The 24,874-nt window shown below is 59.2% G+C and overlaps 1 protein-coding gene across 2 annotated transcripts in view; it reads right to left on the bottom strand.

Annotated features, from left to right (window-relative positions):
• Window positions 1-699: 699 nt before the first annotated feature.
• Window positions 700-24,874, bottom strand: part of FOXP4 (forkhead box P4) — a 59,105-nt gene continuing 34,930 nt past the window's right edge. The window contains exons 4-17 of one of the 2 annotated variants that reach the window (XM_085083178.1): window positions 21,643-21,765; window positions 19,882-19,968; window positions 15,383-15,530; window positions 14,449-14,653; window positions 14,092-14,196; window positions 11,720-11,807; window positions 10,053-10,142; window positions 9,199-9,400; window positions 9,029-9,105; window positions 8,769-8,870; window positions 4,609-4,730; window positions 4,296-4,362; window positions 3,802-3,968; window positions 700-2,276 (exon numbers count right to left, since the gene is read on the bottom strand). In XM_085083178.1, coding sequence (XP_084939304.1) covers window positions 2,132-2,276; window positions 3,802-3,968; window positions 4,296-4,362; window positions 4,609-4,730; window positions 8,769-8,870; window positions 9,029-9,105; window positions 9,199-9,400; window positions 10,053-10,142; window positions 11,720-11,807; window positions 14,092-14,196; window positions 14,449-14,653; window positions 15,383-15,530; window positions 19,882-19,968; window positions 21,643-21,765 — 1,728 coding nt within the window. In that variant the 3' untranslated portion in view covers window positions 700-2,131. The remainder of the gene's footprint in view (window positions 2,277-3,801; window positions 3,969-4,295; window positions 4,363-4,608; window positions 4,731-8,768; window positions 8,871-9,028; window positions 9,106-9,198; window positions 9,401-10,052; window positions 10,143-11,719; window positions 11,808-14,091; window positions 14,197-14,448; window positions 14,654-15,382; window positions 15,531-19,881; window positions 19,969-21,642; window positions 21,766-24,874) is intronic. The other variant, XM_085083179.1, reaches the window with a different exon arrangement.

Here is a 24,874-nt window from a genome sequence, read left to right as displayed (position 1 = left end):
GGAGTGCAGGAGCTGGGAGTGCAGGAGCTGTCCCGCGAGCTGCGGGTGACACCTAGAGGGGTGTCGGGGGGAGCAGCGACAATCCCGGGATTCGGGCACGGGGACAGCGCTCGGCAGCCCGGAGAGCCCCGGGGATTCCCTCCTGTGTCCCTCCGCGGTGACACGGGGCTGACACGGGGGTGGCACAGCAGGACACGGCTGGGGGGCTCTGCTTCTGGGACACCCCAGTCCCTGCAGCCACCCTGGGGACACCCCACAGCCCCTCGGGGACAGCACAGAGGTGGCACATGGGGACAGATGAACACCTTCCCCTGACCCACAGCTGGCTGGGGCATTCTGAACCCAAACCGCAGCTCCCGTGGTGACAAAACCCCCCCGGGAATGTGTCATCCCGGGATGATGGGGACAGAGAGGGACGGGGAAGCCCTTGGGGTCACTCTGGAGTGACCACAGCAGCTCCAGGGCCACCACAGCAGGTCACTCCCAGCCCCTCCGGGTGCCAGGACAGCCAGTGCCAGCCCGGCTGTGCCAGGGAGGGAGGAAGGGGATGATCGATTCCCAGGGAAAGGGATGCTCCTGCAGGAAGGTGATGCTCCCCAAAGCCACCACGGGCCACTGGGAATGTCACACTGCCTCCCAGGAGGAGCCTGGATACCCCAATCACCACCCCAGAAAGAAAGAGCAGGGAGAAAAGGGGTGTTTGGTTTGTGTTGTTCTCGTTATTATTAATTTTTCTTTTTCTTTTTTTTTCTTTTTTTTTTTTTTTTGGCACGAATACCATCTGTTCACCTGAACTACGGACCTTCTGTCCCTAAGAAAATCTTTTGGTATCTTCCCATCTGGACGCAAACAAAAGGATAAGGAAAAGAAAAGATGAAAAGCAGAATTTTCCCCCCCTTCCTGTCAGCAGCAGCAGGCTCTGCTCGGGGGTCACAGCCAGGTTTGGCCACCATGGTGACCCTCCAGGGCTAGTCTGGCCACCATGGTGACCCTCTAGGGCCAGTTTGGCCACCACAGGGACACTCCAGGGCCAGCTTTGGCCACCACAGGGACACTCCAGGGCCAGTTTGGCCACCACAGGGACACTCCAGGGCCAGCTTTGGCCACCACAGGGACACTCCAGGAACAGCTTTGATGACCCCCAGCTCCTCTGCAGGTGCCTGGCTGTGGCTGTGCCTGGCTCTGCTCCACCAAGCCCCTGTCCCCAATTTTGGGGTGGAATGGGATGCACAGGGAGCCTTTTCCTGCAGTGAAATCAGCCCTGTGGCCATCCCTGATGGCTGGGAGGCGTTGTCACCCAATGTCCAGCAGGAAGGAGGGAGCTGTGTCCTCGCTGGCCAGCGCTGGTGGCCGTGGTCAGCACAGGTGGCTGTGGTCCGCACTGGTGACGATGGTCAGCACTGGTGACTATGGTCAGCACTGGTGGCAATGGTCAGCACTGGTGGCCGTGGTCAGCACTGGTGGCCGTGGTCAGCACTGATGATTGTGGTCAGCACTGCTGGGGCCAGCAGCCTCCAACCAGCTGGGGAGGGTGGGCAAGCTGGGAGGCCGCTCTGCTTGCCGGGTAGAGGTGACAAAGGGACACTGTGCCACCGCCGCGCTGCTCCGTGTCCTTCCCAGCGCCGTGCCCAGCCCCACATCCAGACTCAGCCCCCATTTTGCCGTTTCTTCCCCCAAAGCTGGCTGGAGGCTCCAGGGTCCCTCCTTAGTGCAAAACCCACCGGGGACGCCGAGGTGACAGCGGTGCCATCGCTCCCCAGGGGCTCAGCGGGGACAGAGGGGACAGAGATGCCTTCCCTGCAGGAAGGAAGGAGGGACCATTTCGGACAGAACGACCTACCATCCTCGTCCACCAGTCACTAACCGAGGGAGGAGGGGAGGAACAGTCCAGCTCGGGGGGGGTTTTGCTTCTCGTGTGGTGGCAGTGGTGGCATGAGGGACACGCCAGCAGCATCAGGTCGGTGGTGGTGTCATCGTCGTCGTCCCAAGGAAACCCTTTTTGCTTTGTGGAAGTGCCTTGAAAGAACAGAAGAACGCCGAAGGGCACCTCGGGGAGGTGGGAGCGTGGCTTGCTCTCCGTCCGGGAGGGTGGGGAGGGTTTGCCCCTCGCTGGGGAAGGAGGAAGGAGTCCTTAGGACAAGTCTTCCACCGGCAGCTCCTCCTCCAGGTCCCTGTCGTCGGGGATCGTCACATTCTGGTTGGTGCTGGCCATCAGCGACACGGGTCTGCTGTCGTCCTCCGCCTCGGCTGGCTCCTCCTTCACGTGCACGGGGTGGCTGCGGGGAGGGAGAGCCTTCAGCCTCGGGGAGGGAGAGCCTTCAGCCTCGGGGAGCTCAGCCCCGCAGCCTCGGGGAGCTGATCCCTGCAGCCTCGGGGAGCTGATCCCTGCAGCCTCGGGGAGCTCATTCCTGAAAACTCGGGGAGCTCATTCCTGAAAACTCGGGGAGCTCAGCCCTGCAGCCTCGGGGAGCTCATCCCAGCACCCAAAATTCCCTGAATTTTTTGGTCCAGAACCCCCCTCATCGTGGGGACAGGAGCCCAAACTCTCCTTGCCCTGCAGACAGAAGCCAAAACCCACCTCGTCCTAGGGACAGGAGCCAAAACCCCATGTTGGTCTAGGGACAGGAGCCAAAATCACCCCTTGCTCTAGGGACAGGAGCCCACAAGCAGTTCTCCGTGGCTTTGGGGAGGGGGAACCTTCAGCCTTGGGGAGCTCATCCCTGCAGCCTCGGGGAGCTCATCCCAGCACCGAAAATTCCCCAAATTTTTTGGTCCAGAAGCCCCCTCACCCTGGGGCAGCAGCCAAAACCCCCCTCATCCTGGGGACAGGAGCCAAAACCCTGTCTTGCTCTAGGGACAGGAGCCCACAAGCGGCTCCCAGTGGCTCTGGGGAGGGGGAACCTTCAGCCTCGGGGAGCTCATCCCTGCAGCCTCGGGGAGCTGGTCACAGCACCCAAAACTCCGCAAAGTTTTTGGTGCAGATTCCCCCTCATCCTGGGGACAGGAGCCAAAACCCTGTCTTGCTCTAAGGACAGGAGCCCATAAGCAGCTCCCAGTGGCTGTGGGGAGGGTGATCCCAGCACTCAAAACTCCCCAAAGTTTTGGGTCCAGAACCCCCTCATCCTGGGGACAGGAGCTAAAACCCTCCTTGCTCTAGGGCCAGAAGCCCCCAAGCAGCCTGGTGGCTTTGGGGAGGGGGAGCCTGCAGCCTCGGGGAGCTGATTCTGTCACCCAAAACTCCTCAAAGTTTTGGGTCCAGAACTCCCCTCGCCCTGGGGACAGGAGCCAAAATCCCCCTTGCTCTAGGGACAGGAGCCCACCTGCAGCTCCAGGTGTCCAGTGTGCCACCATCCCTCAGCACCAAGCCCTCCAGCACTCTGTGCCTGCTGCCACCACTGTCCCCAGTGCTGTCCCCAGCCCCATGTCCACTGTCAGCACTGTGCCCAGTGCTGTCCCCAGCCCTGTGCCCGCTGTCAGCACTGTCCCCAGCGCTGTCCCCAGCCCCATGTCCCCTGCCAGCACTGTCCCCAGCCCTGTGCCCTCTGCCAAGACTGTCCCCAGGCCAGTGCCCGCACTGTCCCTAGCCCTGTGCCCACTACCAGCACTGTCCCCAGCCCTGTGCCTGCTGCCAGCACTGTCCCCAGCCCTGTGTCCACTGCAGCACTGTCCCCAGCACTGTCCCCAGCCCCATATCCACTGCCAAGGCTGTCCCCAGCCCAGTGCCCGCACTGTCCCCAGCCCTGTGCCCTCTGCCAGCACTGTCCCCAGCGCTGTCCCCACCCTGTCCCCAGCCAGGCTGACCTGTACTGCTGCGGGGACAGGCGGGGGCTGTTGCTGCCGTTGCTGTTGACCTGCTCCACGGTGCTGCTGACGTCGTCGTGTCCCACGTGCAGCATGGCGCTGGCCGAGCTGGTGTTGATCATGGTGGGGCTGTTGAGCAGGGGGAAGCTGCTCTCCGCCAGCGCTGCCTGGGATGGGGAGCAGGGGGGTCACGGAATTTGGGTTGGAAGGTCCTCAAAGGTCATCTCATCCCACACCTGCCACCATCCCAGGGTGCTCCAGCTTGGCCTTGGACACTTCCAGGGATGGGACAGCCACAGCTCCTCTGGGAAATCCATCCCAGGGCCTCCCCACCCTCACAGGGAATAATCTATCTATCCAACCTAAATTTTCCCTCTTCCAGCTTGAAGCCATCCCCCTGTCCCTCATTTCCTGATGAAATGCAAGACCCCAGTGGAGAACAGGGCTGTGGAGGGGTTCAGTGTCCCCCTGTCCCCATCAGGTGGGGTCCTTACCTGGTAACTTGCATTAAGTGCTCCGTAACCGAGTCCTGAAATCATGTTTTTGACTAAGGTCGGACTCCTGCAGGAAGAGAGAAAGCACAAGGATGCAGAGCTGAGCATCCCCAGCCTGGGGACCATGATGGCAGCCTGGGGACCGCGGTGGCAGCCTGGGGACCGCGGTGGCAGCCTGGGGACCATGATGGCAGCCTGGGGACCGCGATGGCAGCCTGGGGACCGTGATGGCAGCCTGGGGACCGCGGTGGCAGCCTGGGGACCGCGGTGGCAGCAGCTCCCAGGCTGTGTCCTGTGAGACAGGAGCACCCACCCTGTCATCTTTGGTGGCCTTCGCTTTTGGTACTCGTGCTCGTCCACGGTCCACACGGCGCCCTTGACGTTCTCCACGCGCACGAAGCACTTGTGCAGGCTCAGGTTGTGGCGGACGGCGTTCTGAGGGGACACAGGGCATGGGATTAGGGCCACTGACCCCATCCCGCTGTCCACACCCTCCTCTTTCTCATTGGCATCCTCCCTGCCCAGCCTCACAGCTCTTGGGGTGTCCTGAGTGCTCCCCAAATCACCTGAGTGCTCCCTCACCCCATTGGCACTGAGGGTGGTGAGAGGTCATGACCCCAAACTGCACACTGGACATGACCCCAAAATGCACACTGGACATGACCCCAAACTGTGTATCGGACATGACTCCAAACTGCATGTGGGACATGACCTCAGACTGCACACTGGACATGACCCCAAAGTGCACACAGGACATGACCCTAACTGCACATAGGACATCACCACAAACAGTGTATGGGACATGACCCCAAACTGCATGTGGGACATGACCCCAAAGTGTGCATGGGACATGACCCCAAACTGCATGTAGGACATGACTCCAAACTGCACATAGGACATGACCCCAAAGTGCACACTGGACATGATCTCAGACTGTACATAGGACATGACCCTAAACTGCACACTGGACGTGACCCCAAAGTGCACACTGGATATGACCCCAAACTGCACACTGGATATGACCCCAAACTGCACACTGGACATGACCCCAAACTGCACACTGGACATGACCCCAAATAGCACGTGGCACATGACCCCAAACTGCACACAGGACAAACCCCACTTGGAGGCCCTCACCCCGATGCTGAGGACGGTGGGGACAGGGTGTGACAAGGGACACAGCGAGGAGCAGTGCCACCCTCTCCGCTGCAGCTGTGGCCATGCTCAGCAAAGCCAGCTCCTCTTCCCTTTCTCTCCCTTTCCCCAACCCCTCCCTCCCGTTTCGGTCCTTTCCCTCCCTTTCTTCTTTACATCGCCCATCTTTACATTTCTAAATGTAAAATAAAGAGACACACACGTAGGCAGACAGCGCAGCCCCGAGAGATACCAGCTCCCTTTTCCCCTTCCAACTCCCTGCCATTTGCTACTGCCCCTATTTCATTACCAATTTTAATTTGCCTCTAATTAAATCCTGTGTATTTTTCCGACTCACTTGCTAATCCATGAGGGAGGCAGGAGGCTGGAGTGGAATCTCTCCGAGCTATAATTACAAAGGGCCTAATCACGCCGGGGCTCTGCCTTTGAATAAATTTCCTTGCATTAAGGTTCTCAGATTCTCTGCCTTGCAAATGAGAATGACCCCAATTTCAGGAAGTTGGCCTCGGAGGGGTTTTTTTTTTTTCTCCCTCTCCTTTTTTTTTTTTTTTTTTTTATTTCGAGTCCTGATTCGTGATGAGAGACTAATTCGTTACGCTAAAACATTAACAGCAATTTAAAAGGTCGAACGGGGGCTGTATAAACAAAGGAGCCTGGCCAGCACAACAAGGCGAAAGGAGACACAAGGACTGAGCCACCAAGTGCCACCGTGCCCAGGAACTCGGGGAATGGCAGCAGTGTCACCTCGTCGGCTTGGAATTTGAGGGGGAAAACAAACAAAGCTGGGCTCTTCCCTTGTCATCCAGCCATAAACCCATAAATCCATCCATAAATCCATCCATCTATCCATCCAGCCAGCCATGCCATGGTGACACAGTGACATGGTGACAGGCAGCAGGGACAGGCTCTGGCTGCTCTCACCCCCTGGCACAGGCAGCCCGAAGGGGAACTTTGTGAGCAGCTCACAGGGGAGGGAGATCCAGGCCTGGCTGGTGGTGCTGGATGGGATTTTTGGGGTGTCAGGGTCACACCAGGACCCTGACTCAGGTCATCTGGGTGGCAGCCTGGTGCCACTGTCACCCAAAGGGACACACTCCATCGGGCCATGCCCTGTCACAGAGCCCCTCTTGGCCCCAAACCCACAGAAAAGGATCAGGCTGCACCCCACAGACACCCCAGCTGTTCCCAGAGGGACCCCAGGGAGCAGGACAAGCCCTTGTCCCCACCCTGTCCTCACTCCATCCCTGCCAGGGCTGCTCCTGTCCCTCTGTCCCCACCAGCACAGCCAGGCTGTCCCCCCTCTCCAGGCCAATCCTGCCCACACTCCGTCCTTCCCTTTGTCCCAACAAAGCCCTGAGAGTGCCAAAGCCTCAACCTGCCTGCCCACAGTGTCCCTGTCCCCTCCTTCCCTCTGTGTCACCTCTCTGCTCCCAGTCCCATGTCCTCAGCTGGGGACAAAACCAACCCTGGCTGTGATTCTGCACCCCTGAACCCCCATCCCCGTGCTGCTCCCAGGCCAGCCCCCCGATTTGGGACCCCCACAGCACGGGGGACATGTATCCTGCCTCAGCCCGAGGTGGCTTTTGTGTTCCCAGGCAGTGTTTGCTCAGAGCCAGGCCCAGCTGCTCTGTTTGCTTCTCATCTCTCTGCTCTAATGATGTTTGCTCTCCACCCTCCACCCATCCCTGCGCCCTGCTGGGGTCTCCCCGTGGGTTCTCTTCACCCACCTTGGTCCCCATCCCAGGAAAAACCCCAGAAAAGTGGTTTTCAAGGAGAGGAAATGCAGTATTTTTCCCTCTGCATCGCCTTCCTTTAGAGGAAGCCTGGCCTTGGACACTGGAAGTTGGGAAGGGAATTATCTTCCCCACCTCCAGCTCTTTTTAATCCCCTTTTATGGGGGTAAAACAGGGAAAAATAAAGAATAAAAAAAAATAGGAAGCAGAAGACTGGGGGATGCCCTGCTCCAGCTCTGCCTTTGGCAACACTGTGTGTGGGGAAAACAAAAAAAATCCCAAAATATTTATTCCTTTCAGCTACAAAAAGGCATTTTCTTCTTGCAGAGGGGCAAACAGCAGCCTCTGCCCCATTGCTGCCACCCTGAGGTTCAGCCAGGGAGCCAAAATTCCTGATATCCACCCCAAAGCTTCCTGTGGCAGCAAAGCCTGTGTGTGCAGCAGCGACACACGGGGGCCCTGAGCTCCAGGAGAACGCATTTCTCCTCCTCAAGCCTCTCCAAAAGCTCCATCTCGCTTGCACCTTGCTGATTTTAATTATTTTTATTTAAACTCCCTCTGCCACTTCCCTCCTGGCTGCCCCGAGCAGGAGGGAGCTGAGCTGCCTCTCAGTAAATACGTGCAGCAGGAAACAATAAATAAATCAATCTTCCCCGGCTGAGGCAAGAGGGGAATCACAGAAATCACAGAAGTGTTCCTTCCACACCTCCCTGCTCCTCTGAGAGGGTTTTTCTCAGCTCTGGTTGATAAAAAACAAAGGGGGAGATGTCCTAAAATTCACTGCATCAGCTCAGGCTGGTGACAAAACCTCCTGAGGGACAACAACTTTCATTAGGTGCCTTTGGGGCAACCAGGGGGGATGGCAGAGGAGTTTCCCTTGCTGGTGGTCCCTCTGCCACCCCATCCATCCATCCATCCATCCATCCATCCATCCATCCATCCATCCCTGGGGACAAAGACCTGCAGCCCTGGCCACCACCAGGGCCACCAGCAGTGTCACCTGCCCCCACGTTGTCATTATTTGCTATTTTGAGTCTCTCTCTGCCCTTGCTCTCCACAGAAAATCCCTGGATTTTACCCCACAGCCCTCTGCTGTATCCCCCTGCAGCATCTCCACAACCCAGTGAGGTGTTTTGGGGGGCAAAAAAAGTGGCATTTGGTCCAAAAATCACTTCCTGCACCATCTTAAGAGCTAGGCAATGAACCTGTCCTTTGGCACAGGAGCATCTCGTGCTGCAGCCAGGCCTGGGGGGAATGGGGTGAGGTCTGGAGGGAATGGAGTGAAGTTTGGGGTGAGCCCAGGGTGGGCTGGGTGAGCCCTGGGTGGGATGGGGTGAAGCCTGGAGGGAATGGGGTGAAGTTTGGGGGGAATGGGGTGAGCCTGGGGTGGAATGGGGTGAAGTTTGGGGGGAATGGGGTGAGCCCAAGATGGGATGGGTGAGCCCTGGGTGGAATAGGATGAGCTCAGGGTGAGCCCTGGGTGGAATGGGGTGAGCTCAGGGTGAGCTGGGTGAGCCCTGGGTGGAATGGAATGAGCCCAGGGTGGTCTGGGCCGAGCCCAGGGTGCCAGGCAGGGCTGTCTCACCTTCCAGGTAGCCGTGTTCCTCCGGAAGTAGGCGAACATCCGCATGAACCAGTTATAGATTTCATTCAACGTTAGCTGCCTGTCGGGGGTCTCCAGGATGGCCTGGGGAGCCAGAGAGGGGACAAGGCCGTCACTCGTGGGGTTTGACGTCCAGCCCGAGGGGCAGAGATGGGGGATCAGCAGCTGAGGGGGCTCAGGAAGGAGTTTTGGGGTCTCAGGGAGGAGTTTTGGGGTCTCAGGGAGGAGTTTTGGGGTCTCACCTGCCGGATGAGCGAGGCGTACGTGAAGGGCGGCCGGACGTCGGCGTTTTTGTAAAACTCGTGATTCTGTGCAAGCTCTGCAGCAAACAAAATAATAAAAAAAAAAAGGAATGAAAGGACCCACTCTGCCTCCCACCCTGGAGGCTGCAGAGCCCCGTCCCGGAGCTCACCTGACGAGATTGGGGTGCAGAACTTCTCCGAGTTCCTCCTGCGGATGGGCCCCACGTTGTGCAGCGTGGAGGAGCTGATGACGGAGGGGCCCTGGCGCAGGGGGGTGATGGGGGCCGTGGCCGAGGTGGGGGGATGAGGTAAACCGTCGGGAAACGTGTCGGAAGTGCTCTTGGAGAGGGTGGCACTGGAGACCAGGTTCAGCTGCAGGGACAGCGGGGAGGGAGGGTGTTGGGAAGGGTGGGAGAGCGCTGGGAATGCTGGAGGGTTCTGCCCCAAAGGAGGTGGGGAGGGGCTGGCAGGGGGGGATTGCTGGGCTTGGAATGGGTGGGATGTGGCCAGAGGATTGGGATGCAGCTGTGGGGTGGGGATGAACCCATGGGAAGAGGATGAACCCATGGGATGGGGGTGATGAACCTGTGAAATGGGGATGAAGCCATGGGATGGGATGAAGCCATGGGATGGGATGAACCCATGGGATTAACTCATGGGATGGGGATTAAGTCATGGGATGGGGATAAACCCACAGGATGGGGATGAACCCATGGGATGGGGATGAACCCATGCGATAGGGATGAACCCATGGGATAGGATGAACCCATGGAATAGGGATGAGATGGGATGGGATGAATCCATGGGATGGGGATAAACCCATAGGATAGGGATGAACCCATGGGATAGGGATGCACCCACTCCATGTCAGAGCTGGTGGAGCTGCATTTCCCTCCTGCTCTGGCTGTGCCAGACAGTGCTCAGGACACATCCATCCACAGAGCCCATCCAGGTGACAGTGCACAGGGCAGGGAGGGGACAGCAGCCATCGGGGAGGGGACACAGAGGGCAGGAAGGGACTCACGCTTACAGGCTGGCTGAAAGGCTTTGGCTCTGAAGGTCTCATGTGAAGATGGGCCATCATTGCCTGCAGACGCTCGCTCTCCTTGGCCAGCTGGGGAGGCAGGAGGGGACAGTCAGGCAGTGCTAAAGCCACCGTGGAGGTGCCATTGGCCTGGAAGAGCTGCCCATGGCCTGGAGGAGCTGCCATGAGCCCCCGGAGTGTCCCCAAGGTGCCACCTCCAGCTCCATGTGAGCACTCAGGTGAAAAATCCATGGAATTCCCCGAGCCTCCAAGCTGCCACCCACCAGCAGGGCCACCCACCACAGCCCTGCCTCTCCCTCCTGGCCGCTCTTGTCCCCCTGTCCCTTCTGCCCTCTTCCCAGCAGCAGCTCCCTGCCCAGCCCTGCCTCCATCCCCCCGCGTTCCCAACATCGCTCTAATTGCTCCCTGCCGCCTGTTTACTCGCCGGCAGTGCAGGGAGGGTGAAATATTCACTGTGGCACCAGGAGCGACTTTGAGGCCGGCGGAGGCGATGGGATGTGACACCCAGCTCCCTTCCCGTCACCTTCCCTCTCCACCGGGACCCCTCAAGCTCGGGGGGTCCCTGCTCGCCAGCCGAGCCCCCTCCCCGGGCGGGTGAGGAAGGGGTTAAAAGCAGGAGGCAGAGCGGAGTTTGCCGCAAGTTTGGAGCGGCTCCGCTGCTCTGGCGCTGCCGTGGAGCTCATTAGAGCTGACAGCTCTCCCCTCGTGATGCAGACGCTCCGCGCCGGCACAGCGGGAGCTCCGCGCTCCAAACTTTCTAATTGGTGGCTCCGTGGCAGGTTCCTCTCTGCACACACAGCTCTGCTCTCACCCTTCAGCTCGCTTTTTTTCCTCTTTTTTTCTCCCTCCTCCCCTCTTCCTTCCCCTCCCCTCTTTAAGCCCCACTAATTACTTTCAACCTCTGGCTTCGGCGAGGGATGGATGGGGAGCAGGATGGATCAACCCGGGAGGGTGCAGCTTCCCCACCCACCCAGGTTTGGCTCTGTCCCCCCATCCCACAGCCCCTGGGTGTCCCCCAGTTCTGGGTGGGAGTCCCAAGGGTGCTGCTCATCTTGTCCCACCGTGCTGGTGTCCCCTGTGGTGGCACACGCCACCCTGAGCTCCTGCCAGCCCCAAGCACTGTCACACCACGGGGGTCTCAGCGAGTGACCCCCTTGCCCCATCCCATTTTCAAACTCCCCCTTTTTTCCCCCCTCCTTTCTCCATTAACTGAATCATGCTCAGCACGCTGGGGGCTCAGGGAGGCTGGGAAAAATGCTATTTAAAGAACTGCCTCGCCCAAAATAGCGCCCCAAAGCTGGGCTCCCAAGACCACGCTCAGCCACCAAAATAAGTGGCCTGGTTTCCAAGCAGCCCCGTGGCTCCCACGGAGGTGGCACAGCCCGTGTCCCCCCTGTGGGGACAAACCCCCTGGCAGCACTGTGGCATCTCCTTTTATCCACTTTGGGAAGAGTGGGGAACTCATCTGAGAGCTTGATTTCCACCTGGATGCAGGATTCCTATTGGGGAATGGTGTTTAAAACGAGTCCCCAGGTGGGTGGTTATGGTCCCCAGCCCTGTCACCCTTCCATAGGGGAGCAGCCACGGCACAGAGTGACAAGGAGGTGGCTTTTTGTCCCTGTGGAGGGCTGGGGTGGAACACCCACCTGTATCTCCAGCTGCTGTACCACTTGCATCTGGACTCGACACTGGGCCGTGCTTCGGTCATCAAGTGCATGTTCTGTGTTGAGGTGTCTGGGGAGGAGAGCACGAGGGTTGGTTAGCCCTGGACGTGCCCAAACCTTCTGCTGGAACCACATCTGGGATCAGCCCCGACCTGCAAATTCCTCAGGGATGCTCTAGCAGCGCTGCCCAAAGCGGGAGGAGCAAAGGGAAACTGAGGCACGGAGGTGACTGAGCAAACCAGGCTGTGCCACAACCCCAAACCCGGGCTGGAGGGTGGCTGAGACACTCAGCCCTACCCTTGGCAGCCCCGGGGCGTTTGGGAGCAGCCTCTGGATTTTCCTGGAGCAGGAGGAGCTGAGGAGCAGGTTCCCAGGACAAAGGCAGCATTGTGGGAGGGTGACTGACACCCTCTAAGGAAAGCCCTGAAGGCAGGAGGTGGCATTTCCTGGTGGCATTTCCTGGTGGCATTTCCAGGATTTTCCCCATCCTGCCACTTCCCTGCCTCGTGTTTATGAGGTGCTTTGTTTAGGAAGCACCAGGACCTTTGATCCTCGCTGCCTTCTCTTCTCCTTGAAGGGGGAAGGACTCCTGGTGACAAGGCCAGGGACATCTTGGCATCACCTCACCCCCAAACCCAGCAAAGCACCAGCGTGGGGCACAGCCAGCCCTGAGGATGTCACCAGGCCATGTCCTTGCTGGGGAGGGCACAACCCGGGGGGTCCTCACTGGAGGGGCAGGATGATGGGTTGGAGGGCGATCTGGGCAGATGCCACCCTTGGAACACCCCAAAAGGCGATGCTGGAAGGTCCCAGGGCCCTGTGCTGGATGTTCCCCAGCACTGAGATGGAGAAAGCCAGGAGGTGGCTCAGGATCCCTGCTCCAGGCTGGCTCAGGATGTGGAAGATGGCAGGAGTCTCTTCCCAGAGCCTTCCAGCCCCAGCTTGCACAGACACGCCAGGGAGGCAGGCCCTGCTGCCAAACCCATCCACAGCTAACCCCACAGAGCCCCAGCCCTGCTCCCCTCCCTGCATGGCACAGCCAGGCTGCTCCTGCAGGGAACCAAACCCATGCCATTTCCCACTGACCCTCACCCTCACCAAGCTCTGCCCCAAGGCCACGCTGCCCCTTCCCACCCCAGCACTGCCCAGCCCAGCTGCCCCTCACAGGGGATGCTCAAAGCTGCCCAGGCTCAGGGTCCAGCTGGGCTTGGCCTTTGGGGCTGGAATTTTCTGTCTGTCTGTCTGTCCCACACCCCAATCCACACCCAGAGAGGGGATGGGAAGCCCAGTGCTGCTGGGAGGCTGCCCTGATGCCCAGGGTGACAGGAAGGTGGGACAGAGGGATGCTGGCTGGCACAGCACAGCCCTCCTGGCACTGTGACCCAGCCCTGGGCATTCCCTGGTCACTCCAGCCCCAGAGCTTGCTCGTGTGCCCCTGGAACATACCAGGGAGGAGATGCCTTGTCTGGCTTCACCCCATGACTCAGAGAAGGAGGACACAGGAGGCTGAATCACACCTCTCTCACCACCTCAACCTCCCTGGGAATGAGGGGCTGGCACAGCCCAAAGGCTATGCCCCTGAGTGCACAGCAGAGGATGGGATGAGCTCGGAAAACCCCAAAACCCGCCCGGCGCAGAGCGCGGCGCTCGCCGAGCAGACAGCCGGGGAGGCGGGGGAAGCAGCCCGCCAGCCCGTCAGCTCCTTCTGATGTCTTTGCTAAAAATCCCGGCTACAAAGAGATCTAATTGCAAATGAACTAATTAAGTAAACCTCTGACGAAGCGTGAAAACAATTTGTTTGACCCTGACGCTAGCAGAGGGCTCTCCGACAGCAGAGTTAATCAGTCAGCGCCGAGCCCACAAGCGGTGTCAGCGGTGCCATCTGCCATCTGCCGCCTCCCCCCGCGCCCCCACCAGGGGCTGCCAGCCCCCCTCGCCTGCTGCTGGCGCCTGCCCGGGCTCTGGCCTCCTCCAAATCATCCGCTCGTTCAATTTTTTTGGCTTGGTTTGGCTCGTGAAGCTGGTTTTTCGGCTCGGTTTGGCCGGGAAGTGCTCATAAAGCTCATCCCGTTGCATGGGCAGGGTCAGCTTCTGCTCCAAGCCAGCCTGGCCTTGGACACTTCCAGGGATGGGGCAACAGCAGCAGCACCCCTGCGGTGTTCTCCCCATCTCCATGGGGTCACCAGCTCTGGGAACACACTTTAGGTTTTCCCAAAGGACCAAAACACCGATTTTCACTTGGCCAGTTTCACATTTTGGGATGTCTGGACCCATTTCCAGGATCTCCCCCTCCCCCAGCTCCGTTCTGTCCCAGCCTGAGGCAGAAAAACCTCCCCAAAAAGGGCAGCACTTACTTGACAAACTGCCCCAAGTCCTCACAGAGGGTTTCGCAGCCAGGCCACTTGCACTCTCCGTGGCCGTAGAGCGGGTGGGAGCCGGGGGTCTCTTCGTGGGAAGAGCTGCACAGGAGGGAAAGGAGCCATCAGATGGGGCAGCCAGGATGCTCCAGCATTCCCAGGCACGAGGATCCATGAAAAACCACCCAGTGACAGCTCCCTGCCCGCTGTGGGTGCAGCAAAACAGCAGCAGGGTTCATTGAAGGGGTGGGCAGGACCCCCCAACTCCTCCCAGCCCTGTGGGGTGGTGGATCCAACCCCTTCCACCTCTCCAGGAATAAAAACACAAAGTGCCAGGGCCCGACCCGGCTCTACCTGTCCCTTCTCGGCGTGTGCATGGTGCTCTGTCCATTGGGCAGAGGGTGATGGGAAATGGGAGGCGAGACCTTGGCGGCCGAAAACGAGGTAGAGTTGGAGGTGTTGGTGGTGAGGTCGAGACCTTCCTGCTTGATGCTGTCCTCGACGGGCTGGGCGGCTGTGACCTCCTTCCAGAGCTGCTGGAGGTCCGAGGGGCACACAGCTGGGGCACAGGAGGGAGTGACCAGCGTCAGCAGGGCCATGGGGAAGCAGCCAGGGCATCCTCACTGCCCCCTGAGTGCCCAAATGTCACCCGGAGCTGGGCATGGCAAGGGGAGGCTGCACGGCCCCGTTGGGAGACCCAAAGCAAGGCATCCACAGGGCTGTGCCCAGAAGGGAGGAGAGCCTGGATTCCCACATCCTGGCACCCCTTTGCCCGAGAAGAAGTGTCCCAACCCTGCATCTCCCTGCCAGAGGTGCCCCAGAGAGATGGCACATGATGCCATCTGGCACATGATGCCCCAGAGATCTGGCACATGGTGCCCCTGAATCTCTCTGGCATCATGTGCCAGAGATGCCTCAACCCCACATCTCTCTTCCAGAGGAAGAGATGTCCCAACCCTGAATCTCTGCCAGAGAAGAGATGCCTCAAGTCTGCATGTCTCTGCCAGAGGAAGAGATGCCTCAACCCCACATCTCTCTGCCAGAGGTGTCCCAGCCCTGCATCTCTCTGCCAGAGGAAGAGATGCCCCAACCCCACATCTCTCTGCCAGAGGTGCCCCAACCCCGTGCCCTCTGCCACAGGTGCCACATGAACCCGAGAGCCCCATCCTGCACGGCACCAACCACCGATGCCACCACCCCCCAAACTTCGGGGCACCAAAAATCCCAACCCCACAGCCCTTCCCACCCCTCCCTGCAGCCCAGGACCGCCGCGGGCTGTGCCCCTTACCTTGGGGCAGGCTCTGCAGGGGCACCGTGCCCTGCCCCGGCGGGAGGCTCACCAAGCCCTGGCGCTGCAGGTTTAACAGGTGCTGCTGCTGGAGCTGCTGCATCTGCAGGAGCTGCTGCTGGAAGGCCAGCTGCTTGTTCCCCAACGGCTGCCGAGACAAAAGGAGGGACAAACCCCAGCATTATTCCCAGCCTGGCGGGGCAGGCGGGGGTTGGAGGCTGCGGCGAGGGGTGGTGGCGGCGAGGGGTGGTGGCAGTGGGGACACCGTGCCCGGCGGTGTCTCCATCCTGCTGCGGGGCCTGCTCGGCTCCCGGCTGAGCCGGACGGAGGCTTTGATCTATCGGAAGAGGAGGGGAAGGGAAGGGAAGGGAAAAGGGGAAGGGAAAAATAAAGCGCTGTGAGGAAAGGGAGAGAGAGGAGCTGGGGGCTTGCTGGGAGCTGTGCTGGGAGGAACATGCAGAGATCGGCTGGGGGGTCCCATGGGGAGGACTGGCTGGATAAAAAGGGGGTCCCAGCAGGCAGCAGGCACAGAACCCTCCTCTAAGGTGGAAAATGATCCCTACTTGCCAAAAATGATCATTGTGAGCCCCTTCTTGGTGAGGGGCTGACACTGGTGCAAGGCAGGGGGTAGTGGCAGCATGGTGTCCCCACCCCAGCCACCCCCCATGTGGGTGACTGTCCCCCCACCCCCCGGAGCTGGCCAGGCTCTGACCAGCAGCGCTGGCCCTAAACTAGTTAGGCAGGACGAGTCCCTGGGGAGGCGCCGAGAAATCCATGAGAATTAAGTGAAGGGGAGAGAATTCAATTAGGGCTGGGGACAGGCAGCTGCTAATCCGAGCTGGCCGGGAGAGGGGAGCAGCCCGGGGGCTGCCCGGCCTCATTAGTGGGGCAGGCGGCTCCGTGACCCCGTGAACCCCCCGAACCCCCCTGTTTGGGCAGACGGTGCCGGCGGGGAGCGAGGAGCCGGGCTGGGGGCACATCCCCCCCTCGCTGCACTCTGCAGCCCCCAAAGGAGTGTTTTCATGTTCGTGTTCTCGCTGAGGAGACAAGAGCTCTGCAGTGAGAATGTCCTTGTTTTTTAACACGAGCAACTCGGGGATTCAGGCCCCCCAGGCGCTGGGAATTCCAGGGAACTGGTGATCCCTGAGGCTGCATCGACAGGGAACAGCAGACAGGCGCTGGCAATCCCAGTCTGAGACTGAGTTTGGGGCCATCCCAGTCCATGATTGAATTTGGGGCTATGACTGAGTTTGGTACAATCCCAGTCCATGACTGAATTTGGGGTAATCCCAGCCTGTAACTGAATTTGGGGCCATCCTAGTCCATGACTGAGTTTGGGGTAATCCCAGCCCATGAATGAGTTGAGGGCAATTCCATTCCAGGAATTAATTTGGGGTAATCGCAATCCATGACTGAATTTGGGGCAATCCCAATCCACGACTGAATTTGGGGCAACCCCAGTCCATGACTGAATTTGGGGACATCCCAGTCCACGACTGAGTTCAGGGCCAGCTCCCAGGGTCCCACGGGATGCAGGTGGGTCCCTGTGGATGCTGCTGATGCTCAGCCATAGTGGAGGCTGAGGATGGCCTCCAAACCCCCCTCTGCAACATCAGGCATGACCACAAGTCCTGTCTAGGGCACAGAGAGTTAAATTCCATTTTCCCAGCCTCAGAAGGACGTGTGGACTCTCCCTGTCCTCTCCACCTCTTGGAATTGCAGAATTGCCTCCCTCGAGTCAGATCTGGATCCTCCCCGGCTCTGTCTCAGCCCTGCACCTCTGAGGCTTAAAGATCAAGGCACAAATCAAAGCAATTCCTGCTCAGAGAAGAGAAATCCCTGGATCCTGAGCCAGGAGGGCTCCAGGCTGTGGGATCAGCAGGATGGAGGGAAAAGGGCAGGGCCAGGCTGCAGCCTGAAGGCTTTAACAGAGGCTGCTCTGTCCCCTGGAATGTCCCCTCCTGGGGTGCCACCCTGTGGGATTGACACACTGTCCTTGTGCTGGTTAGAAACTGCAGCTGGGTTGGGATGGGACGGGATGGGATGGGATGGGATGGGATGGGATTCTCCTCCTCTTCCCGGCTGCACCACCGCCCTCCCCGAGGGCCCCAGGGCAAGCCTGAGCTCTGCTCCAACACAGCCTCACCCACGTCACTTCCAGGCTGTGGAACTGGGAGTGGATGAAGGCAGGAGGATCCCTGGGCATGCTGCCTGCATCCCACAGCCCAGCCAGGCTCTCCCTGGCTGGATTTGGACCCCCTGAGCCCCCCGGGCAGCTCTGACCCACACGTGGCTCTGGCAGGGATGGTGCTGAACCTGCTGCTGTGAAGGTTGGAGCTGCACCTCCACCTGCCTCAAATCCATGTCCCTCCAGCTCCCACAGAGCAGGAACGGGAGGAGCTGCCCCAGGAACACAAATCCAGGCCAAACCAAGGACTGATCCTGTGGGGAAGCCAATCTCCCACCCCTAGGGAGAAACTGTGGCACCACAAAACCCTAAGTGATGGGGGAAGAGGTGCAGAGCCACCCACCATCCTGTGGGCTCCAATCCAAGTTTCCCCTGGACAAACCAGGGTGGGGAGAGCCTGGATGACACCCCCAGCCTTCCCAAAACCCTCCCGCCCTGGTCATCCCAAATTCCTGCTGGAAAAGCCACTCCCAGAGGTGCTGGGCTCTGCATTGGGACTGAATGCTTGGCCACCCCACTCATTCCTAACCCATTCCCAACCCATTCCCAGCTCATTCCCAGCTCATTCCCAACCCATTCCAGCTCATTCTCAACCCATTCCAGCTCATTCCCAACCCATTCCAGCCCATTCCCAACCCATTCCTAGCCCATTCCAGCTCATTCCCAGCCCATTCCCAACCCATTCCAGCCCATTCCCAGCTCATTCCCAGCTCCCATCCCAGCGCGGGGCTGCATTAGCCGCAGCTGAGCGGGTGCAGCCACCGGGGCAAGAGGCGCCGTCACTTTGATTTATGAGCACATCAGGAGGAGTTTGCGCTGTGACACGCGGGACTGACAGCAGCACTTCATTAAGCTGACACCGGGGTTAGGCGCCAGCAGCTCCCCCTCCCCACCCGGGCTGCCTCGGGAGAGGGACAATCCCTGCCCTCGGTGGCTTTGGGGACACACAGGTGTTGTCCCAGAGGGTTTTGGGGTCTCAGCACTTGGGTGATGCTTGTGGTGGGTTTGGAGAAGCGGGATGGATGCTGGAGCATCCCAGCCCTGCAGCTCAGATCCTGGTTTCCCCCACAGCTAGGATGCTGCTGGGGGTTGATCCTCACACCCCGGCACAGGAAAATGCTCCAGGATGGGCTGGGATGTGCTGCAGCTCAGCCCCGTCCCTGGGGGATGTGTGGGTTCATGGATCAGCTGCCTCGCTCAGCCCCTTCCTCGTGCCCCCACACAAGGGGACACCGAGTGTCCCCACATCCTTAGGGACAGGATGCTGCTGGCAGGCTCTTCCCACACATTCCCATCCTCTTGTCTGTCCTCCCCTTCTCCAGGGCACCCCCAGCCAGGGAGATCTGAGCCACTCCTCCCGAGATGCTGCTCCTGACTCCCTGCTCCTGACTCCCTGCTTCCTGCTCCTTCCCGGCTCCATTCCCACCTGCTGATCCCCCTGCTGGCTCACAGTGAGCCCTGGGAATGGGGCAGAGGGGAAGCAGAAGGCGCTGGGTTTACAAACCCTGCGGCAGGGCTGGAATTAGATCCAGCCGAGGTTTCCATGGAGGAGCCAAGGGCGGCTCTGTGGAGTCATCCCACACACTCCAGCTCTTCCCTGAACCTCCAGGGAAGCCACAGCATCGCATTCCCAACAGGCAAAGGCGAACAGAGACTTTAGGAACATCAGCTCCCCAAATTTTCGGGGTGAAAGCAAGGATTTTGAGGAGGGGAGACACTGCCATGCCCTCGCTGGGATCCCCTCAGTGTTTTTCCCAGCTGGAAAGCTGGACTCACCCACCTCCAGCAGCATCCAGCACCTCTTCCCTCCCCCCTCCAGCCTCTCTTTCTTGTCGGATAAATTTCCCGTCTCCTCTGTACCATTTAATTAAAAGTTAACACACGCTTTTTAAAGCAGAGCCCGCTAAGCAAGCGCTTTGTTAGAGCTTAATTATATCCCTGCTCGGTGCTGCAAGAGAACAGCGGCAGGGCCAGCAGGAGAGTCCTTGAGGAAGCTCCCATTTATGCCTCCTGCCTTTCCTGGAGCACCAGCAGCTCCTGGAGATGGCTCTGATAAACCTGACCCTATAAATGAACTGATATCCCACAGTGAGAGGCTGGCAAGTGACCCTGAGCCACTCCAGCCACCCTGGTCCCCTAATGCCAACGTGTCTGTGACACCCCAATAAACCATCCAGGCTTAAAATCTTCCCTCCCTGCGAAAAAGCAGGATTTTAAGTGCTGGGTGCCCAGCAGGGTGTTGGATTTTGGGAGGGGTGATGGCCACGAACAGCCCCAGCACCCCAATTTCCCAATGCTCAGCCCGGCTCACCTCTTTGGGTTGCTGCTTTCCGGCTTGCTGCTGGGTGAGCAGCTGCAGGTGGAGCTGCTCCTGCTGCTTCTTGTAGTATTCCTGCAGCTGGGAAGGGGAGAGAGCAGTGGGATCAGCAGCAGAACCACCCTGTGCCCACCTCACCACCCCGTGCCCACCTCACCACCCTGTGCCCACCTCACCCCGTGCCCACCTCACCCCGTGCCCAGCACCAAGGCTTTGTCACAGCCATGCCACCCCCTGGCACTGCCACCAGGGCAGGCTCCCTGTGTCACCCGGGCAGGGTGGGAGGGAAAGGACCCACCAGAGGTGTCAGGGCAGCAGAGGAACCCTGCGGACACATCGCCAAGGATTCCGGATGCCCGTGGCAAGTGAACCCCCAAACACCACCAGTGCCCCACCTGCTGTTTATGTAATTTATTTTATATTTTATTTTAGCGCCAACCCGCTGCTGCTGCACAGAAAAGCAGGCTGGGGTGCTCTGGCACATCCCACAGCATTTCAGCCACGGGAAAACCCCATTTTTGGCATGGTGGGACCCCAAAACACCCCTGGCAAGTGCTGTGAGAGCCAGGGGTTTCCAGCTGGGAAGGGCCAGCCCCAAAGCCTGGTCTGTGAGACCTGGGGGTTCAGCCCTGCAGCCCAAACAGCTCCTCAGTCACAGCAGAGGTGTTTGCCAGGCCAGAAAAACAGGGATAAACCCCCAAGGACCACCGGAGAGGGTGGCACAGCACCAGGACCCGCTGGCATCACCACCAGCTCTCTCCCAACCCCTGAATAAACCGTGAGTGATGGATTTGCTGCGTGCAGGGGAGTGGGAGAGGCACGGGGAGGTCAGCGAGACCCCAGAGCTCCCTGCCAGCCCCGCAGGGGCTCAGGAATGTCCCTGGGGATGCCGGGAAGCCTTTATCAGCTCGGGGCCGCCGGCAGCGAGTGGCTGTTTGTGTCGGAGAACAGGTTTGGAGGGGTTGGGTGTTTACCCCCGAGCCAGCCCGAGCCAGGGAGCTGCGGCGTGGCCGGGCTGGGAGCAGGAACATTGGGTCAGGGGTGAGAGGTGTGATGTTTGGTTTGCTGCCGGTGGAGAATGTGAGCTATTCCGGCCTGGGTTGTTTAATTTGCAGTCAAACGTGTTTCTTTATCCGGCTCCAGAGAGGCTTGTGGAAGGACCCACCCAGGGTAGTGTTTACCCTTTGTTCTTTCCCTGGGGCCAACCTTGAATCCTTATCAGCCTGTTTGGAGTAAACAGGTACTGGAGGCAGGAGGAAGGGTGTGGAGGATGCTTGTGGGGTTTCTCCCTCTCTCCCTCCTTCCCGCCGGCAGAGCTGTTTACCCGAGCAGACCTATTTTGTTTCAGAGTGGAAATCTGCTTTTTTTTTCCTCCTTCTCCTTTTTCTTCCCTCCCCAACCGAGTGAAATCTCTGGAAAAGCCGAGCCTTGAGAAACAAACCTCAGGGCTGGAGCTGGACACAGGCAGCTGCCCAAAGCCCTGCGGTGGCCACGGGGACCACATCGAGCCAAGAGCCTCCACCCTGACCCCGGCAGCCCCAAATCAGCCCTTGTGAAGGATATTTTCTGGATTTTAAGGCCCTGGCTCAGGGTGGCAGCATCAGCAGCTCTTTTCACCCCTGGACGTGCTGGGAATCCCAAAGGAAACGTGGAGAACAGAAGAACCCAAGGAGGAAAGGACCCATTTTTCTGCCTCCAGCAAACTCCAGCATTCCCAGACCTCAGCGGGAATTTCCTGGCTGGATTCAGCGTTACCTGTTGCAGCATTATCGCCTGCTGCTGCTGCAGGAGGGCCTGGAGCTGGGGCGGGGAGAGGATCTGCTGCATCTGCTGCGGCGTGATCATCTGCGGGGACATCATGGCCACGGACACGGGGACCTGTGACAGCAAGGACATGTCACCACTGCCAGCCCCAAATTCACCCCAAATACCCACAGTGCCTCCCCCGGAGCATCCTCCATGTCCTCCATGCCTGTGTCACCTGCAGGTGAAGCCACTGGGACATGGCAATGGCAGGGAGATGTCCCACGGTGCTGCTGGCACCGGGATGGAGCTTCCTAAATCATGAGCTTCCCCCAGGCTGAGGGTTCTTCTCAAAATGCAATTTAGCTGGGGGAATTGGGCATCAAACCCCAGCTCCCCCCAAGTTAAGAGTTCTCGAAATGCAATTTAGCATTTCGAATTTGGCATCAAACCATGAGCTCCCCCCAAGCTGAGGGTTCTTCTCGAAATGTAATTTAGCTCGGGGAATTGGGCATCAAACCCCAGCTCCTCCCAAGCTGAGGGTTCTTCTCAAAATCCAGTTTAGCTAGGAGAATTGAGCACCAAACCATGATCTTCCCCCTTCTCGAAAGGCAATTTAGCTAGGGGAATTGGGCATCAAACGCCAGCTCCCTCCCCTGCTGGGAGCATGGGAAAGGTGCAGGGAAACGCCAGGGAAGTGGGAAGATAGGGATCACCCAAATAACTCTGCAGAGCAGAGCGCCGAGGAAGAGGTTATGGGGTTCTCCAGACACATCAAAGCTTTACCTCCAGCTGACACCAGTAACTCCCGTCATTACCACGCCAAGGGGAGGGAGGACCGAGGGAACCTGCCAGCCCCTGCCTTTGGTTATCAAAACACAGGTCCACACCCCCTGGGAAAGCTCTGGAGGTGTCGGTGATGGATCCCAGCGCTGCTGGGTCCTGCCCAGGTGGAGCAATGCCCGGATGGAGCCACCGGGAGCTGCCTTGTCCCGGCTTTTCACCAATCCCACCAGTTCAGAGCCCTTCCCGAGGCTCAGGGCAGGGTTATGGATTTGCTGTGGTTTAATAACCCTCCTGGATGCCCCATTTTCATGGGAAAGCAAATAAGGATCGCTGGTCAGGAGGCACCAGGGGATCCCAGGAAGGGACAATGACTCCTTGGCATGAGCACAAGCCAGGCTCCTGCTGCCAGCTAGAGACCCAGTTCTGATCCAAACTAAACTCCTCACCCCAGCATTTCAGGATCTCCAAGAGCAAAGAACAGAGAAACCCAGCAAAGTCCCACGGATAGCCTGGCTCCTGCCAGCCCCTCCTGCTCAGGAGCCCCAGTGCTGCCCAGACTGCCCAGTCTGGACCTTCCAGCAGGGATGGCAGCACAGGGTGACACCGTGCAGTCCCTCCTGTCCTGGTGGGTGTCCAGCTGACCTTCAAGGGAGATTGCAGCGCCTTATCTATTGACTCAGGCATTCTGCTGCAGGGAGGTGTCGGCCACCGGGCCAGCTCTGTTTGTCACCAGCGTTTCCCCCTCCAGCCACCTCGGTGGCGGAGTTATCGATTCATTCCTCCGCCTTCCCACCCAAGGGCTGCAGCTCCTTCCCCTGCATCCTCAGGACGAAGCCACAACGCCCTGCAAGGCTCTGCCACCCACCGTGGCACCAGAACCCGGTGAAGAACTCCTGTTTGGGCGCTCAGGTGCTCCCAGCCAGCTGTGGAGCGAACATCTGGAGAGGGGGAAGCTGGCGAGGCGAGCGAGGTGCGCGCCCGGAGCGCCGCTAATTTCCCTCCGCAGATTCATCAGCCGGGCGACGTGCTCGGAATGAGAGCCCCTAATTAATTGCTCCCCCGCATCCCCCCCAGGCCGGGCGGGCTCCCCGCCCCCTCCCGCGGCCCCTCGAACACGTTTGCTGGCATTTTCAAATCGGAGGCATCCTAATTACCGGAGAGTTATAACACCTTCCATTTCTCGCCCAGCGGACTGACACCCTGTCAAGAGCAAAGAGAATTGCCAGAGGTTTTGACAACACTAATTGCCCCTATAATCTAAAAACACAAAGGAGAGGCGATTAGTCGAGAGGGCCCCAGCTCTCGATCCGACACGAGGTTTTCACAATGTTACAAGAAAACAAAAGTGACGCTTTTTAGAGTTTGATGGCTGCTAACAAAAGCGGAATTATATTTTCATACAACCTTTGTCTGCATTAAATGGCTTTTTTTTTTCCTCTTCCCCCCTCCACTCCGTGCTCGGATGCGGAGCTGACACGGAGAAACGGTGGAGGATTTGTATGGGGGTGAGGTGGGAATGGGGTGAACTTGTGAGGGTTCTGTTGCTTCCTTGGTTCCCGTGAAGAATTTCCCCACAGCATGGAAAACATTCCTCTCCCAGTGAAGGTTTCCAGGGAAAGCAGGAACTTTCTTTAGCAAAAGAGGAAATTCCCACTTACAGCAGGTTTTGCTGCCACTCATCCCACGCACCAGTGCTGGGAATGTTCCAGCACTGCCTCGACCCCACTGTGGGCCAGCAAACCCCAGGGCTGGGGGTTCTCTGCCCTGGGCTCTGGTGACAGTCCCAGCTGCCTTTCTGGGGACAGCGAGGGCTGGGAAAACGAGATGGGGATGGAGATGGGGATGGAAATCAGGCTGGAAATGGGGTTGGAAATGGGGATGGAAATGGGGCTGGAAACGTTCATCCCAACCCGGCCAAAAACCCCACGGGGCACACCCCAGGAGGGTGACAGCACAGTGTGGCCCTGGAACTTCCCTTCCCCTGCAGCCACAGCCCAAGATTCCCCATGGCAGGGAACGAGGCCAGCCTGGCATCCCTGGCTAACACAGGCTCTGGGCGGCAAATCCTCAAAATCTGCGATGCACATGCTCAACAACCGAGAGCTGGAGGGCAGAGCAGCACAGCGGGGTGAGGCTGAGTGTCACCCAGCTGCCTCCACCACCGGAACAGCCGGGGAATGTCCTCACAGGCAGCACATCCCTCGGGAAGCAGGTCCTGCAGCAGCAGCGGTGGCTGGGGACCAACCCGCCGCGTCACGAGCTGGCATCTGCCAGACACCGACTCAGGAAGGCTTTGACTCACGCCTTGGCCGGCTGCCACCCCGCAGAAAGTGCTTACTAACAGCTCCGGCTGCTCCCAGAAACAGCCGGCGCTGCTCCGGCCGCCCAGCCGCATCTCCAGGGGCTGCTTTTCCAGGCTGGGATCCCGGCGTGCCAGAGGGAGCGGCAGGCGGTGGGT

This window comes from Lichenostomus cassidix, chromosome 26 (assembly GCF_008360975.1).
Source record: "Lichenostomus cassidix isolate B80296 chromosome 26, HeHo_3.0, whole genome shotgun sequence".
NCBI classification, from domain to species: Eukaryota; Metazoa; Chordata; class Aves; order Passeriformes; family Meliphagidae; genus Lichenostomus; species Lichenostomus cassidix.
The sequence above is the reverse complement of the archived record's forward strand: the minus strand, read 5'-3'. Positions and strand labels throughout refer to the sequence as shown.